At 48.9% G+C, this 18,452-nt stretch overlaps 1 protein-coding gene across 1 annotated transcript in view; it reads left to right on the forward strand.

Annotated features, from left to right (window-relative positions):
* The window catches only part of ARHGAP22 (Rho GTPase activating protein 22), a 231,944-nt gene that overhangs the window by 27,057 nt on the left and 186,435 nt on the right, over positions 1-18,452 (forward strand). The window contains exon 2 of the mRNA XM_065407857.1: positions 2,681-2,768. Coding sequence (XP_065263929.1) covers positions 2,681-2,768 — 88 coding nt within the window. The remainder of the gene's footprint in view (positions 1-2,680; positions 2,769-18,452) is intronic.

Consider the following 18,452-nt stretch of genomic DNA (forward strand, 5'->3'; position numbering starts at 1 on the left):
TTAAATAACAAAAAGGCAGGGGTTGCAAAAGTGAAAGTCCCAGCAGAACCCCTAACCAGGTTGGGTGATATTATTTCGCTTCCTCTTCTTCTGGTACAATGTTCCTCTTACTCGCTGCAAACGAACAGCAATAGTGTGTTTCATTAAATATACAACACAGATGAGGCAGTGTTGCCTAGTGGATAGACGACTGGAACTCAGAAGACCTGGGATCAGTTCTTTGCTCTGCCACTGGCCTTCTGGGTAACATTGGGCAAGTCACTTTGTCTCAGTTTCCCCATCTGTAAAATGGGGATAATGATACTCTGCTGTAAAGTACTTTGAGATGTATGAATGAAAAAGTGCTACATAAGAGCTAGGTATTATGTGCAGTGTAACCAAGGTAATTTTGCTGTTGAAACTAACTTTTGCATTTCCCAACTTTTTGTGATTGTTAACCTTAATGATGCATCAACATAAGGTTGGTGGGTTTTTTAGCATTTGTTATTGTCTGTTCCTTAGTTGAGGAGTCCCATAAACTCTGGAGTGGGTTATTAGTTCACTGGACTGTAGCCTTATAAACTCTAGAGTGATTGTAACATGTAATTCACTGGAATGGAGTATCAAACTCTGGAGTGGGTCTTTCCTGAGTGACCTGAGTGTCACCATTCTCAATTGACATTAATCTCCCTCATTAACAGGAGCTGAATAAAGCTCCCTCTAGAGTCTGTGGAGGCCACTACAAGAGTTGGCCAGACAACTCCACTCTGACAGGGGGCTGCCTCCCCCACTACTTTGTTAGGAGTGGACCCGACTCTCCATTCCCTACCAGGTTTTAGTGAGATGCCTGTTTGCCCCCTCTATAGTGACAGGCTGATCCATCCATTCAGAGCAGTGAGTAATTTTAATGAAGTGGGCTGTATCAAAGTGAGTCCCAACTCACTGCATCATGAAGCTTGATGAATCCGAGCTTATTTACCAGCCGACGATATTTTCCAGCTCAAGAATTGCTGCTTCGGTAATTTATGTCTGGTAATTTCAACATTATACACTCAAAGAAAAGAGTAAAAGCTTAATTCATTTACATTTAATACCAGCTGGCTCCTTGGTTTATTACAGTAATTTCTCCAAAGAAAGCAACTGTGCAAAAGACATTATTCCAAGAGGCAACGCTACAGAAAAAATTATGCAATAACATAAATGAAAAAATTAATTTACTGTCTTCCCAGCTACACAAGGAAGAATGCAAAGGTCACATGGCAGGTTTTATTCCTTTAATAGAAATTCTGGATTCTCTCATCCCCATCAAATACCAGAATTGTGTTACTCGAATAACACAAACTTGGAAGCAGACGGAGAATCTAATTGGGATTGATTTTGATTACCAGCATTGTATATTATACACGCTCCATTGTCTCTCGGGTTTGCCTATTGTTAAAATGATTTGAAAGCCGATAATAACTGTGTGCATGAATATAAATGATGACTGCAGGGTGAACATTGTGCTGCTCAGCGTTCTCATTTGGAATCTGGATGTTGTAGTGGAAAAAATTGTCACTGGGCCACAAACAGCTTCCTGCAAAGGCAGGTGGGCTCATTGGGGACAGGACCTCCATGTGGCCCATCTGCCCCTCACTCCCTTTCTCGTCTGCCAGCCCCTCTGGCAAGCCATTCCACCCTTCACCTCACATAGATTCCTAAGAACCTGAACTGAGAACTTTTTAGCCAGTTCTCTCTGGTCTCCCATAGCAGGACTTTAAAGGGAAGTGCTGCTTCCTCTCCCGGCCCATAATAAGGGGAGGGACTTTCCTCTCCATGGTAATGGGAGGCCAAGCTGTGCACCACTGGGAGATGGTGGATGGCTGTGACATCACTCTAAAGGCCTTTCTGGCAAATCCAAATATAGCATTGGACCATCAGTGCCCCCAGCTGCAGACAGCCATAAACTCTGGGGGCATTTGGACATGGAAGCAAATGGAGTGGCTCAGCCCTCTCTCGAGATACAGCCTGGGATTTTTGGGACTGGAGAGAGGAGTTTGGACCAGGATTCAAATTCCTCCACAGTCCAAGGGAATTTGGATCAGCTGATCCACTTCAAATGCCTCCCTCTGCAGCGTGAAAGCCAGTGAGAGCTATTGGGTGTGCAGCACCTCTGAAAATCTGGCCACTTATTGGGTACCTAAATATGGATGTTGGTGCGTAACCTTAGCCACCTGCGAATGAGAAGTTTGGCTTTTAGACCATTATCAAAGTGAGAGAGAAATTAAGGAGAACAGATGTTTTCAGACTAGACTAATAAGAGATGGCATGAGCAGACAGGGAGATACAGGAAGGCTGTTTCCCAATGGCAGAGGTAGTGCTGATGTCAGAAATAGAGATCCTTGGAGTGGCAAGTGTCTCCTTCTCTGATTATAAAGCACTAAACATGCTGGGGCTAAGTAAGAAATATCAGTTGAGGGAAAGGAGAAGACTCTTGCATCAACAGTGGCCAGATTGTGGGAAAGGACAGAGGAGGCAAGTGTTAGACAAGCAGACCGAGAGAAGGAGGGAGAGACCAGAAAGAAAAGGGTGGGGTGGAAAAGAGAGATTATCAGTGGGAGAGGGGGGTCTAAATCTGCAAAACCCTGTTCTGTGTTATCATCCCGTCCCTGCTTTCCTCAAGGCCTTTCCCCCTTCACTGGTATTTCTGTGTCCATTACAGGGTTTCATTCCACTGCAAGGCAATCAGGTGAGCGAGCTGACCCCTCAGCCTGAGGAACCAGGGAAACACCTCTTTGAAATTGCCTCAGGTAGGCCAGCATTTCCTTTTCCTTCATACTTGACATGGTCCTGCTCACAACCGCCATTTAACGCAGTAACTGACCAGCCAGGCACATTTCTGTTCTGAGAGGTCTGATGCCATGTGCACAGTATCCAACCATCTGATTCTGTTGTAGAGCAGGTCAGACCTAGTCTTATCTGCCACGTAATCACTTACCATAGACTGATTTGATAGCTCTAGGTATATTTAGGGGGACATTCTGCTCTGTCACAGATTTACCAGGTTGTTGGAAGGAAGATCTTGGCTTTTCAAAGTTTGCACTGATCCCATGAAAATAAATTTACAATGTTTTTATCTGATTCCAGTATACAGTATTTTTTAACCTGTAGGTTAATTTTGGAAGAAGGACCCATAAGTGGTTCATAGTCATTTAGACTGGGATGTTCAAAGGGACCATTTGAAAATCATAGCCTTAAGACTCTGGGTTAAGGGTTATTGTCAGTCATTCTGTTATCCAGGTCGAGTCCTTATAACGTCATCTCACAGGTGTCTCCAGGGGCAGTATGTGACTGACATTTGTCCCCTGTGTCCAGCATGCTACCTGCAGCTGGAAATCCTGTGCCTTTTTGTATCTTTTGGAAGAGAGAATCTTCCCTTTTACAGCTTTATTTTGTCTCACATCTATTATATGGGCTCTATCCCAAAAGGCTTTCCAGAGCTCAGCAATGCAGTTACAGAGATGGATGCAAGGAAGAGGGTAGAGCAATTTAGAGACACAGACAAGGGGGAACAAGGATGCCTTCTGCTGGAATTTGAAATGCATTTGAGAGCTTCAGGGACGCTGTTGCAGATGGCAGGAGCTGCAGAGGAGCAAGCTCTTGCACCAATAGCAGTGAAACTGAGGTCACTGCAAGAGGAGAGAGAACGGAGATAGATGAGCCCATAAGGTTGGCTGGAGCTAGTATGTGGAGGGATCTATGAATGAGCTCCTGGAAGGAATGGGGAGCCAAGGAAGGTGTCTGAGGTTGTCGGTGCACTCTCTAGCAGTGGTTCACATGTGCTGGTGGGTTGCTTGCTTTACCATTCACATTGTCCATCTCCCCAGCATGGATTATCTGTCTCCTTCCTTGGTGTTCTGTTTCCCCGCGGTGCTGCTGCTGCTATCGTATCTCAACAAACTCCAGCCTAATACAGTTACATCTAAATGGACTGGCTCTCCCAAGGCAGGGTACATTTGTCCAAGCAGTTGTGCATTAGCACTGGAGGCAGATGTGCTTTTAACAGTGTGTCGGGGGCCTTGCTCCTGCTATCTAACCCAACAGGACTTCCACGGCCCATGTTCTATCTAAACTCCTCTTGTCACAGTATCAGGCAGAGTATGGGAGACAGACGATGCTGAAAAGCTTTCAGTTACTGCGGCAGCCAGGCCATCGGAATATGCAACCGTGACAGCATTCTAGTTGACTCACTAGAAGTTTCCTGGAAGAGTAGGACACTTTCTGCTCCCTCACCACAGTCTGTCATAAATACTCATGTGAGTAACACATAGACAGGCTGTACCACACTGCACCGGCTGTATTCCCACACCCCAAATGGGGGTGGGGACTGGGTCATTATTTGCATGGGAGCTGGGAGACCTCCAGGAAGTGAGGTAGCGATTAGTACCTGGCATTCCTTCCTCTAACCAGTTCCCCAGCGTGGTGCTATCATAGACTCAGAGAACATAGGGCTGGAAAGGCCCTCACAAGGGCATCTAATCCTGCCCCCCTGCACAAAAGCAGAACCAAGTAAACCTAGAGCAGGCTTTCCCTGACGAGTGTTGTCTAATCTGTTCTTAACCTCCAGTGATTGGAATTTCACAACCTCCCTTGGAAGCCTATTCCAATGCTTACCTTTCCTCATAGTTAGAAAGTTTTTTTTCTAATATCTACCCTAATTCTCCCTCGCTGCAGATTATGCTTATTACGTCTTGTCCTATCTTCAGTGGGCATGGAGAACCATTGATCACTGTCCTCTTTACAACAGCCTTTAGCATATTTGAAGACTGTTCTCAGGTCCCCCTTCAGTCGTCTTTTCTCAAGGCTAAACATGCCCAGTCTTTTTAACTTTTCCTCTCAGGTCAGATTTTTCTAAACCTTTTATCTTTGTACTGCCTGGGACGTGCCTTTCACATGAGCCATAAAAGCAAAGCTTGGTTATTAAAGATCTCACAGCATCTTTATCAGAGTAGCAATCGGTATTAACCCTGTTGTCCTGGCTGAATTTTAGCTTTTGGCAGCTCTCCATTTGTCCTGCAAATTCAACTGGGGTAAGAGGTTATTTTTTCACTTCCTGCCTTGAACTGTTAGATGGTGTTACTGTGCCCTATTAAACAGCTGTCCTGTTTCAGCCTAAAAGTGGCTGCATTTCGTGTGGCAATCCGTGTGGCTTGCTTGCAAAGTGATTTGGGATCTTTTGGGAGAAAGACTGCTGTTGGTCAGGAAGCTTGTTAGCCTGCACACAGGGGAAGGGTGGCCTTGTGTTTAAGGCACTAGACTGGGACCTGCTGTTACTAAAGACATCTTAGGTGGATCGCTTAACTTTTCTGTACCTCTGCTCAGCTTGTGGAAAATTTGTATAAAGCTTCCCTACCTAGTGGGGTGCTGTGAGACTATGGCCATTAATATTTGTGAGCTGCTCAGACAGCATGGTGATGAGGCTATTGAAAAGTCTATATTTAGCTAATGCACATCCGCAGAGTGTCACTTGGCACTTACATCATTGGTGGATGTGGCCTGGAGCTGTCCATATCCTACTTGCACCACACCTGCCACAGGCTGTGTTTGGCCTGAGATGTCATTGTTTTGTTTGTGCTATTTGAAATGGCTTTGGTTGTCGGCAGTTATCTGCCAGCTGTGCACAGCTCTTTAAAGGATGCTGTAAAGGAGAGGAAGGATGGATGATCATATGGCTAAAGTCTAGGTGTTAGTGTCAGGGCATCTGGGTTCAGTCCCCAGCTCTGACCCAGTTAAGCTGTGTGACTGGGGGAACTTCACCCTGTGACTCAGTTTCCCTATTGTAAGATGGGGGTTATACACTTGCAAGGAAAACAATACTCACTCTTCATAGTGGAGTTTGGGATCTTGGGATAACAAGGGCAATCTGTGTGTTAATGGTTTTTATTGTGCATGTGACTGGAGGGGAGAATTTTTTAAAGAAAGAAATCCAAGAGCAAAGTATGTTATCGTTAGTGATAATATTGCTGCCACCAGGCGTCTGCAGAAACCCAATGTCTGGTACAGCGGAAGGGTGGAAGCTTTGTCTTTCCTGGTCCACAAGGAAACGCTGAGGCTTCATAAAGTCTTTCTGGCACAAGCCACCTGCAAAGAACTGTGTGATTAATAGCCAGGCCTGCAGTAGCCTAGTTCCCAGAACTGCTGCTCGGCCTTTATCAGCTTTTCTATGCCGCAGGCTGCTGTAGCAGTGTCCTCAAAACACAGGGCCGGTAGTAACAGCATGTCCCGTATTGTAACAGAGCCTGTATTAATTTTCTGCTGAGTAACAAGAGCTAATGATGGGCACTTAGTATTATTCATGTTTCATTGAGTCCCTCTCCAAGCTGTATAATGCGGCTGGGGGGAGGGTTGACTAGGGACATGAGAGAGGCTGTGAAGCTACTCTCCAGCCAAAGGAGAGTTAGAGAGCTGGGGGTGTGGCTCAGTGACCCACTCCCTGGCAGGCAGAAGGCTGGCTGCATGAGGAGTCCCTGAGCTAAGCCTGATTAAGCTACATGCAGTGGGTGAGTCATTCCTGTGCTAGGCTCAGTCAATCCACAAGCCAGGAGCTGGTCTGGTGACTGGAGGGCAGGTGTATAAGCCTCACAGGAGCCATAGCACCTGTTCAGTCTGCCCTTGGGACTCTCCCCTGTCTGATAGTGGTGACAGACTCCACCGGCCTCAGCCTGCTCCAGCCCAGCTCCCAGTCCTATGCTTGCCTTGTTTTGACTCTGCTCTTGACTCCTGATTCTGGGTCGGACCTCTAGCTCCATTTCCTGGTCTGACTGCCACCGCACTGACTACTAGGCCCAACTGCCACTGCTCCAACCACTGGTGCACATAACAAAATTCATGTGGTGAGGGTGGGGCCGAGGGGTTCGGAGTGTGGGAGGGGTCTCAGGGCTTGGGCAGAGGGTTGGGGTGGGAGGGGGGGGGTGAGGGCTCCAGCTGGGGGTGTGGACTCTGGGGTAGGGCCAGGGATGAAGGGTTTGGGGTGAAGGCTGCCCCAGGGCTACGGTAGGGAGAGAGGATTCCCCCCAGCTCTCTCTCCCCACAGCAGCACCTGGGCTGGGAGGGAAAGGCGCCTCTCCCTGCCTCGGCAGCTCTGGGGCTGGGGCTGTGGGATAGGCTCCCCTTCCCCGGCCATGGCAGGTCTGGTCTGGGGCTGAGTTGGGGCTGGGGGAGGGGCGCCTCTCCCCGGGCCGTGGCTGGTCCCAGCCGGGAGGGTTCCCTGAGCGCCTGTGCGGCACTTAATAGGCTGCTGCACGGCCGTGCAGCTTACAGGGAACTTAGGACTGAACCCAGGATCTCTGGATCTAAAAGAGTAAACTACTACTGCTGGAGGTGAAGGACCAGCTCTGTTAGCATGGAGGCAGTAACAGACTTAAACCATGGAGGCAGTAGCTGCCTCAAATCTAGGCAGTGGTGGGAGACAAAGCCAGTGTTAGCCTGGGTTACAAGAGCACACAAGGATGGTAAAATGCTGTAAGCAATGCTGGAAGCATCTAATAGAGTATCATACGCTTAGAAATGTAAGGCCTGGTCTCTCCAGAGATCAGGGGGAGCTTTGCTAGAATAATGACTGCTCCCAGCCTCTGATCTGGCAGGAAATGATACTTTAATGCCCTGTGGCCTAAGCTCAGCTGCCAGGCCTCCTGGTTTCTGCAGCAGTCTGACACAGGCTGGAAGTTCCTCTGCAGAATCAGGCACAGTCAGCACTAGCAATGGAATCTGAATGATAGTGTCTCCCCAGAGTCCCTTGGGATATTGATTTCCCTGGTAAGTTCAACTGATTTTAAGCTGTCCCCAAATGTTCCATTTTCATTGGGGCAGAGATCTCTGTGTTGGCAATGCTTACCTTAGAGGTTGTCATAGGGTGGAGGGTAAGGAACTGTTGGGACCAAGGAAGGCATATAAAAATGGGGCTGAGGAGGCAGTTGAGGTGCTTGGCTGTGGGGAGGATGGGGCAAAAGTACCTCAGGCCTCTGAACAGCCCCTGATGGTAACCAACCGCTACGTTGCCTCCCACCCCAATGTCCCCCGCTGCATCCAACCATGATGAATCAATACACTGGCCAGGCCTTTCTGCTAATGTGATAGTTAATAACATTGCTATTTACATTGAAACTCAATGGCAACAGAGTTAACAGCACCTTGAGGTGAATGGAGAAGTTCATACCTCAACTTTAGAGCTGTTGTTTCAGGCTGCCTGCAGACTCAGACAGACATCAGTGCGTCAGTTACACTTGCCACATGTTTGGAAGGTTATCTTCAAAACCACAAGGACTTTGGCAATCCTTTTAAAAAGAAAATGTAGCCATGGAATTACTGTGATTTGCTCAAATTAAATTCCATGTTTTGTGGCATGACTTTCACAGCAGATATAAAAGATTATGGGCCCAATTCTGCCATCGTTATTCTTATTAGAAGCCATTACTCAAGTGAGTAGCTCTACTGAAGCCACTTTACTTGAGGGCCAGCTTCTAGCCAAATCTTGTGCAGTGAGCAGGGTGGAACCCGATTTGGCTCCTATCCAGACCTTGCACAGAGCCACAAGAGACCCTGTTCCCGCATGCACTGTATGCCCAAAAACGGGGGGAACAGGGTGAACGGGCCAGGCAGAGCAGCAAGGATGCTGCCCCCTCTCTATGCATGGTGTTGCAAATGCTCCCCAGGAGGGCTTCCATCTGTGTCTGCCACATTGCCTCCCGGAGTTCAGCGCGCAGTGCAGCACCATGGACAGACTTATGTGCCTTCAGTGAGTGAGGGCTGGTGCGTATGACTAAAGACGATCAGGCCATAGGTTGGGAGACATTAGCTTTTCTTTTGTCACGGCACGATGAACGTTACCAACAAACCTGAAATCACAGAGCCATGTGTGGCCCAGCAGAACAAGACACATGAAGTCATCTCGTCCTTTCCTCCCCAGTCCCTGCCTCATCAGGCTTTAATTAAAATAATTAGAGGGAAAAAATATTTAATGCCTCCATTCAAAAATAATTCAATGTTCTAATTACAGCAGGAAATCAGAATTGCTGCCTGCAGTTCAATTAACTCCAGAAGCCCAGTGTTGACAACTGTCTCTGCTTTTCTGGGCATGTGTTTGTGTGACACTGGACTTTTTTTATGGTTCCAAACAGGAAGCAGTAAAACTAGGGGACCCATAATCAGCCATACTCTAAATTGTCGGCCTGATCCGACACACACTCGTACAGGGTCTCTATGTATGTCACTGGCCACACTGGCTTCAATGGAGATATCCCAGTAAGGATTACTTCTGAGCACTGGTGTTTGCAGGATCTTTCCCCCAATGCCCTCCCTGTGGCTGGCAGGTCTGAGGAATATTTTAGTGCTGAAAGCCCTGTGCTCCGCTCAGCCTGATTTATGGCAGTTCCAGTTATTATCAGTTCCTCCTGAGGGGCTGATACCCATTGCTGCTCACCCACCCTCCCCCAGGGCTGGTTTGCACAGCCTATAGACACAAGTGTAGACGTGCCATGGCTTTAATGTGCTTCTCCAGGCAGGGTATTCTGTTCCGCACTCGGTGCATGGGATTGATTCCTTTGGGCAGTGTAAGGGGCTCCCGGTGGAGCAGGGTGAAGCAGGGGAGTTCAGGGGGTTGTATGCATGGCACCCTGGGAGCATATTTATCACTCTGGGCTGGAAGAAACCCCCAGACTAAAGCTCAGCGACACTGGCCAGTGTTCTCACTTAGTATGTCATGATCTTGACCTTTTGATCTGCATGGAATGAGACTGGAGGCAGCAGTGTGACCAGCAGAGTGAGTACACCCCAGATCAGATCGAGGAGGAAGGAACACCCCCTGGGGCACCAAGCCCAAATGTCTTCCGAAAAGCAGAGACACTTCCCCTGCTGCCCCTGGCTGGAGCAGCTTTCATAAACCCCTGACCATGGCTGATGTAGTCAGACTCTGCCTTCTTCAGTTTGCAGGACATGTGCCATCTGCTGATTGGCTGTTTGCTCTGCCCTTCACACCCTACCTCTCTCCCTATCTGTCACTCCATGGCCAGCCCCCATCCTCTACCTCCCACCCTTCCCTCCATTCTCTTCATCTCTCCCAAATGTCCCTCTTTTCCACTACCTTGGGTGACAGACTGGGGGGGGGTGTTTGTGTCAAATTGCAAACTCCATTTTGATGGTAACCTTCCCTTTTACACTGTAACCTCCATGCTCAATTAAACCATCCAGGGTGTGTTGGAAAAAACCAGCCTTGTTCTGACAAGTTCTGTGTCTACTAGACAGTGGGTGCGCCGAAGAATGGGGGACACCTCAAAGAAGATCTTCAGTGAAAGCCATAAAGGGGGTTCAACTCTGATTGTGTCTCAGGTACTGGCCCATCCACAAGAACCATGAGCCCCCTACACAAAAAGCTGCAGTTCCCCTGCAACAGCACGTGGGCAGAAATGGGACAGACAGATCTAAGCTAGGGGCTTTTCTACTGCCACATGTAAGCAGGAGTTGCTGGAGGGAGTGAAAGCAGAAGAGACTCTGACTCGCCTAAGGACGCTGACTTACAGAAAGACTGAGATCAGGCTGAGAGGTTGCCGTCAGGACTTTATTTTTAAAAGATCTGTAATTCCCTAGTGCTTTTAGAGAAAAGTGGCTGTGGTTAAGAAATTCCTTTGTTGAGCCTGGATTACTTGCTTGCCATATTGGTCCTGAAAGGGTTAAATGAGAAATCAGAGCTTCCACAGCCAGGTGGACTCTGCGGAACATGCGTAAGTGACTGGTGGCTCTAAAGGGCTGTGGCATTGGTTCCTAAGGTGGCCAGACTGTAGGCTCCCATTGCCCAAAAACAGGGGCAAACATGGAGTGAGCATGGGAGGAGACCTGAGAGAACCAGAACTAGGAGCAGTGACCACTGGACCCAAGGGGCTCGGAAGTATGTGGGATCCAGGATTTGGGCCCATTTACCACAGACTCATATCCATCCAGAAGGGGGCCAAGGGCAGGTTAACACTCTTGTTCATGTTAACTCAACCCCTCCTGTCTTCCTAACCAATCACAGTGTGGAGGCAATAGGCTGCTTGCCACCCATTTCTCACTCTCACTCTGCCTGTACATTTCATCCCTTCCTTCCACCCTTTGTCTTCTTCTATATTAAGATCATAAGCTCTTTAGGGCAGGGACCAGCCTTCCTGTGTGTCTTTAGAGAGCCCAGCACTACAGGGGTCTGATCTCAGCACAGCTCTATGTCCTATGGCAGTGCAGATAATAATTCTGAGGTTGTGACCCTTAGGGAGTTTCTTAAAATCCACTTGTAGCTTGCACTCTTGTTTCAGCTGTATGGTGCCTGGAGGTAAGGTGTCCACCCCAGCAATCTGTGTGTGACCAGGCAAAACTGCAGGGGGTGCCAATGAGTAACAGCAAGAGTGTGTCACAGTGGGAATTGCTCACCTGGATTCTCTGCTATGCTGGGGCATAAGGAGTTTGGGGTGGGGCAGCCTCCTTCACCCCATGAACCAATAAACCAAGGTGGGAGGCTGATCCTATGCTCCAGCAGGAGCTGAGAGCCAGCAGGTGCCTTCTTTCCTTGCTTGCTTGCGTCCTGGTGCTCTGCATTCACATTTTGGGGACGGAGAGTGGGAGAGCTGCCAGTAGCTTCGAATGCTGCTGTGCCTGCAGTGGGGTCATGGCATGTTTCAGGACCTTTTTCGAGTTTTGGTTTTAGCCCCTGCTCAAGCCTCCAGTGGTTCAGAGCATGTGCTGATATGTAACAGCCCTTCTGTATCATTAGTAACAGCTTTGTCTTTGGAGAAGCTAGATAGATTTTTCTCCTCATAGCAAGTGAAGGTGTAATGTGTCTCCTGTGACCCATCGCCCTGATGTGTGTGCAGGAAAAGAGGATTGCAGTGGCTATAAAGATATTCTGCCAGGAGTCACACACACACTGAGCCTGGGAAAACTTGCTTTAGAACGGCCTTACAGCTTGGACTGCTGTCCCTTTTAAGATAACGTCTTGGCCTGGGAATAATGTCTGAGATCTGCTTAGCTTTTGTCAATTGCAGGTCCTTTTATGTGCAAGCTAAACACAACCTGAGCCTGCCTGTGTTCCTATGCTGAATTGCTACTTTCCAAGTCGTGGTCTGCAAGAAATCGTCTCCATTGGCCCACACTGCAGTGTCTATTCAGCTACCTTTACTCAAGCAGGTTCCAATCCCATCCTGAGCACTAGATGGTGCTGCTTCTTGCTGCCATGCCTTTAGGTCTCACTTTCAGTTATATTTTATTAAGTGCCCAGAACCCTTCAATGGTGGGGCCTCCTTTAAATGAAAAATTATTAACCACAGTCATTGTCTGATGTCTGATCAAAAGCAAATCAACACACTACAGTTCTTCAGTAGCGCTGTCCCACACACACTGACCTGCCACACACTTAGGACTGTGAACAAAGTCTGGCATTTCATGTTTTCTTTCTTTGCATTTGCTTTTCACTGAAATGAATTTAAATGATTTTGATCCAGCATCAATAATAAGAGTGACTCAGTACAGACAAGATGAGCTCCCTTCCTGGGGTATCTTTGTCTGTAAAAATCCATGGGGTGTATTTATAGACCTGAGTGCCTGTAGTTCCCTGGATTTCAGTAACAGAACGCAGGAGTCCTGAGCAATGTTCCCTCTAATTTTTTCTATCCATGTGCAGAATGAATTTGGCACCAATATTAAGGTAATGTGCGGATGTGCGCCACCAGCAATAACAAAAAACCCCAGGGCTGGGGGAGAGGCATTTCTCCCTGCCGCAGCCCTGGGCCTGGGGACAGGCTCCATCAATTTCTACTTCCAATTGGAACATCCCCAGGGCCCTAAATTTTGACAAGCTGTTTTGAGGGGAACCAGGAGGCAGCCATAGTTTGTCAGTCATGGGTTTCTTTCCTAGGGTATGGAAGGCCCATGGGCTGCATCTGCATTTGGCATCTAGGGGACAGTGACCTCAGGGACCCTTTTATTACAGATTATAAATTGATTTTGCCTTTGTTCAGTTATATTGCATGCTTGATCCATCCCAAGTTATGCTGGTTCCAGCTGGCATGACCCTGGGCTCAGGGGTAGTGTAAAATTCCCCCAGGAAAGGGGGCAGTGACAGTGCAAGGCTCTTGCAATCCTGGGACCCACAGCTCCAATATGTGCTGAGTCAGCAGGGCTTGTGAAACCCTGGCGTCAAGTTAAAGCTTCCCACTAGGGTTGCCAGCTTTCCGATTGCAGAAAAGCAAACACCCTTGCCCCGCCCCTGCCCCTTCTCTGAGGCCCCACTCTCTGTTCACTCCGTACCCCCCTCTCCCCATCACTCGCTCTCCCCCACCCTCACTCACTGGCTCATTTTCACCGGACTGGGGCAGGGGGTTGGGATGCGGGAGGGGGTGAGGGCTTCGGCTGGGGGTGCGGGCTCTAGTGTGGAGCCGAGGATGAGGAGTTTGGGGTGCAGGAGGGAGCTCCGAGCTGGGGCCAAGGGGTTTGGCATGTGGGAGGGGCTGCAGGCTCTGAGAGGAAGCTTGGGTGTGGAAGGGGGCTCAGGGCTGGGGTAGGGGGTTGGAGTGAGTGAGGGGTGCAGGCTCCGGTTACCTCAGGTGGCTCCTGGAAGCAGCGGCATGTCCCCCCTCCGGCTCCTAGGCGGAGGGGCGGCCAGGGGGGTCCACGCACTGCCCCTGCCTGCAGGCGCCACTCCCACAGCTCCCATTGTCCGCAGTTCCCGGCCAATGGGAGCTACAGAGCCAGCGTTTGGGGTGGGGGCAGCACACGGAGCTCCCTGGCCACCCTTGCGTCTAGGAGCTGGAGGGAGGATATGCCACCGCTTCCAGGAGCCACAAGGAGCCAGAGCAGGCAGGGACCCTGCCTAAGCCCCACTGCATTGCCGACTGGACTTTTAGCGGCTCGGTCAGTAGTGCTGACCGGAGCCTCCAGGGTCACTTTTCAACCTGGCGTTCCGGTCAAAAACCGGATGCCTGGCAACCCTACTGCCATCCCTCTGGAAGCATCAGCAACCTCGCTCCCATTGGGAGGAAATGCCATGTGGCCTCTGGTAGCATGCAGCCCCAGCTCCGTGGCTAACAGTGTCTCATGCCGGCATGTTTACTCTTCAGATAGCTACACCCCTTTTCCTGGCTGTCTTTCAGCGCACACACCAGCTTTCAGGAGGAAGGGCTGTTTTAACAACTTCAAACAAATCAACACATGGCCCATTGGGAGAGGAGCATTAAGCCTAAATAGCTTCATAAATAATTTCCTGCTAGCGGAGTATTGTTAAACCGTATTCGCCAGCTGTTCCCGGGTGATTTTCCTTAACACTTTATATTCCTCAAGCCCAGTGTCTACCACCAGGAAATATGTACAGCCCAATAGATAGTGTATTGTAACATGCACCCGGCTGCTTGGCTGATGCAGAACAATGGGCCAGGCTAGCTGTACATTGATGGTGTGACCCTCATCTATAAGGATTAGATTAGGGAAAGCCACTTAAAACTGTAGCTAACTTCACATTATCAACCCAATTTTCATGGATGGAGACCCCCCCAGCTTCTTCCCACTGAGCCAGTGCTCCAGCCAGGTGTTAGGGCATGCTCTGCTGTTGAGGGCACTGCCCTCAAGATGAAATGAAAGGCCAAAGCCTCTTGTGACCACTGAAGACCCTCTAGCATTCTTTGCAAGAGCAGCTTTATTGGGTACCGGTGCCCTGGCCAAATTACAATTTATAACAATTGTACAGGTATTCTGCCTTCCTAAAGTTTTCTGCCAATTTCAGTCAGACACAGTATTGTTCTTCACTTCCTGGCCTGCTACTGCAAGTTGTGTGGTGGGATTACACTGTGTTTCACCCCAGAGGTAGCTGCATTTAATTGCTGGGTGAATGATCTGATTGATGCAGTTTGGTATGTCAGTTTTATACGTTGCTTTGGGATTCTTCAGGATCATCAGTGTTATAGAAATGGGCCTAACGGACAGAGCTCTGAAGTGGACCCAGGGAGACTTGACTTCTGTATGCTCTGCCACTGACCTACTGGGTGACTTTCGGCAAGTCACTTTGCCTCTCTGTGACTCAGTTTCCCCATGTGGAGATAATAAAACAGTCCTTTGTAAAGTGCTTTGAGATCTAAAGATGAAAAGATCTAGGTATTCTTATACAAAATAGTGCAATAAAATGGACTGTATGCAGCAGTTTAAACTAATAGCTCACACTATACTGTAAGTGATAGTAAAAGGGAATTTCAGGGTTGGCATTTACTAAGTGGGTAGAAAGAAAAGAAAATCCCTGAATGAGCTATGTGTGGGTTTATTGCTTAGGCCCTGATCCCACACATGCTCCCATGAGAAGTCTCATTGAAGACAGCTGGACTCCCCTTGTATGCAAGTGTTTGCAGGATCAGGGCCTGTCTGTATAATTGATATGTGGCCTCGCAGCCCTAAATGGCTCTCAGAGTTGGTAAGACAACTCCCACCTGTTCATGCTCTCTGTATGTGTGTATATATATCTCCTCAATATATGTTTCACTCTATATGCATCCGAAGAAGTGGGTTGTAGCCCACGAAAGCTTATGCTCTAATAAATTTGTTAGTCTCTAAGGTGCCACAAGTACTCCTGTTCTTTTTGCGGATACAGACTAACACGGCTGCTACTCTGAAACCAGCCCTAAATGGGTTAAACACAAGGCTGATTTCTGGTTTAGCATAACTTGTATTACGACTATAATGAAGTTTGGGCTCATTGGCCAGGGCCTACTGGCATTATTGAGCTGGGATGGCAGGTAGGTTCACTTGCGCTATCCCCATCAGTATCCCCAGTGACATCTTCCCTCTTGATCTCATGCGTTTGAGCTGTCCTGGGGTCAGACTGTCTGCTGAGGCTGCACGTTTTCTTTCACTCTGACAGTGGGAGGAGTAAATCAATGTGTCTCCAGGGGGCAGATAATGTTTCAGGTGCAGGGTATTAATGCTTATGTTTGTCTTGCCATTTGTTCTTTTAATACTCAATTTATGAGATGCTGCAGCAGAGCAATGGAAGCAGAAAGCTGCTCATGCAGTTCACTCATACGGCTTCTCTTATGCTGGATATTTTCTTAAAGCCACATCCAGCTGCCTTAGATTATGAGGCCAGAAAGGATCATTATGATAATCTAGTCTGACCTCCTGCATAACATAGGCCAGAGGATTTCCCCCAGTTATTCTTGCACTGAGCCCCAAAACACATGGAACGGTACTGCCTAAATAGGGATCTGAACTCCCACCAACTCCAGTGGTGCAGCATGGAGCCTTACTGTCTGACAGGGAAGATGTGAAGTAGATCAGGCCTGAAATTTTGCTTTGTGGGGGGGGAAAAATTAATGCTTTTACCAAACCTCTGATGGAAAGAAAGGTGGGCTCCGCGTGCAGCCACAGGCTCTGTGTGCTGTTGCCATTAATTCTAAAGCAACTGATGTTGGGGACACGCCTGCAACACGTTTTTGACCCTCCTCCACTTCACATTTCAAGTAGCACTGATTTCTTAGGAGTCTATAGTCTGGTGTCGCTGTCCCGCCCTTGTGTGTGTCTTGTCCTCTCTGCTCTGGCCAGCTAAATTCCCTCCTATTCCCTGACAGGATGGCCTCCACCCACTGTAGGCCAGATACCCTGTTCTGCATGGAAATCTCAGCTTCTCGCTCTAGGAGGATAATTTGGAGGAGAGACAAATAGACTGTTTAAATGTATGCTCGGTTTGCATATCTTCAAGCCAGGGCCGGCTTTAGGAAGTGCGGGGCCCAATTCGAACATCCCCAGTAGGGATGACTAAAAAAAAAGCCACTTAAAAAGAACCCTTTCATTTCTTCCATGTATTATTTACTTTCCATGACTATATAAATAATAACAAAATTATATATTACATACATTGCATCATATATTAATTAGCTGATTTTCACTTTCATATTAGGAAAATAATTCATGTTTTGATAGTTGTACAACTGATTTTCTTCAATAATGTTTATTTTATTAAAATTTATAAAATATTTCCTTATTAATATAAAATTGTGCCCTCCTCCCCCGCAGCGCCTCCCGGCCCATGGAAACAAACCCTGCTACCCCAGCGCCGCCCCGCCGAAACAGCTGAGGGCCGAAAAGGAAGGTTGGGGGGGGGGGGGGGCGGAAGAAACGGCACACATAGGGTGACCAGATCAGTAAAATAGGACCCGACCCCTCCCCGCTCGGCCCCACCATCACACCCCTCTTCACCCCCTAGCCCCCCACTGGCTTGCTGCGTCCCTCCTAGTTAGTCCCCCACCCACCACTTGCCTCCTTTCACCTTCTCCCTCCCCTACCACCAGGTTTGATCTTTTCGGTGGAGCCAGATGAGAACCACAAACCCCAGCAAGAGCAACAGGCTGGAAGACTAGACTGAACCCACCACCCACCCAGCCTAGTCCATCCCAGAGCCCAGGACTGAGGGCAAATGTCACCCCACCCCCAGGCCACCTGCTTCCACTCCTGGTCTCTCCCAGCGCCACCAGCGATTCTGTGTGGCTGCATCGGGTGGGATTTCAACCGGACCCCCCCCTCGCTAAATTCACCCCTGTTTTGTGACCACTCTGCACCAAGAGCACCTTCCTTCCCTGCCCTAGAGCTGCTGGATGGCTAGAAAGCTGAGCGGGTGTTTGGGAATATTATTGTGCCCCCCCCAAAAAAAAACTTAATGTCCACACAGCTTTGGAGGGGGGGGGATATTCCTCCCCCCCAAAGCCGGACTATTTTATTGTTGCAGGGCAAACGAAGGAGCCAGAGTTTAATGGAAATATTCAGCCCCTACAGTGGTCTTGCAGCAGGGGAAGCAGAGTTGATGGTAAGGGAACTGGTTTGGATAGTAGCCCCCATCCCCCTCCTTTGCAAAATAATTTGGGGAGGGGAATCAGATCACTCGGTGCCTCAGTTTCCCCTCTCTCGGGGGAGGGGGGAGAGATAAAAGTCTCAGCCTGCCTGTTGCAGACCTTTCACATTCTCCCCTCTTGATGTATTTGATTTCCTCGTCCAAACCCCCCCCTCTCTCTCACCTGGAATTCACAGCACTAAGTACCGGCTCGGGGCTTTCTTCCTGGGTTACATGATCCCGAGTTTAGTTTTGAAACAGACACAGGCAGGCACAAACTCACCCTCAAACAGCAACACCACCAAAACCCACAAAACCAACCCAATATTACACACCTATGGGGAATCACGGGGTCAAACACTCACCGACTGAAGCCCCAGCAGCTGCTCAGGTGAGTGAGGTCCACTGCAGAGATTCCTGTCTCCCACCGGACCGGAAGCCCCCTCGGTGTCTCCTCCAGGTGAGTGCCGGGGGGAGGGGAGGAAGGAGAAGGCTGCAAAGCACATGTGCCTTCTCCCCCCCTCCTGACCTGCAACAGCCGCTGCTGCCTCTGCCCCCCTCCCCCCCCCCGCCAACGGCCAGCATCTCTCGTTGCCTAGCAGCAACAGCTGCT

This window comes from Emys orbicularis, chromosome 7 (genome assembly GCF_028017835.1).
Source record: "Emys orbicularis isolate rEmyOrb1 chromosome 7, rEmyOrb1.hap1, whole genome shotgun sequence".
NCBI classification, from domain to species: Eukaryota; Metazoa; Chordata; order Testudines; family Emydidae; genus Emys; species Emys orbicularis.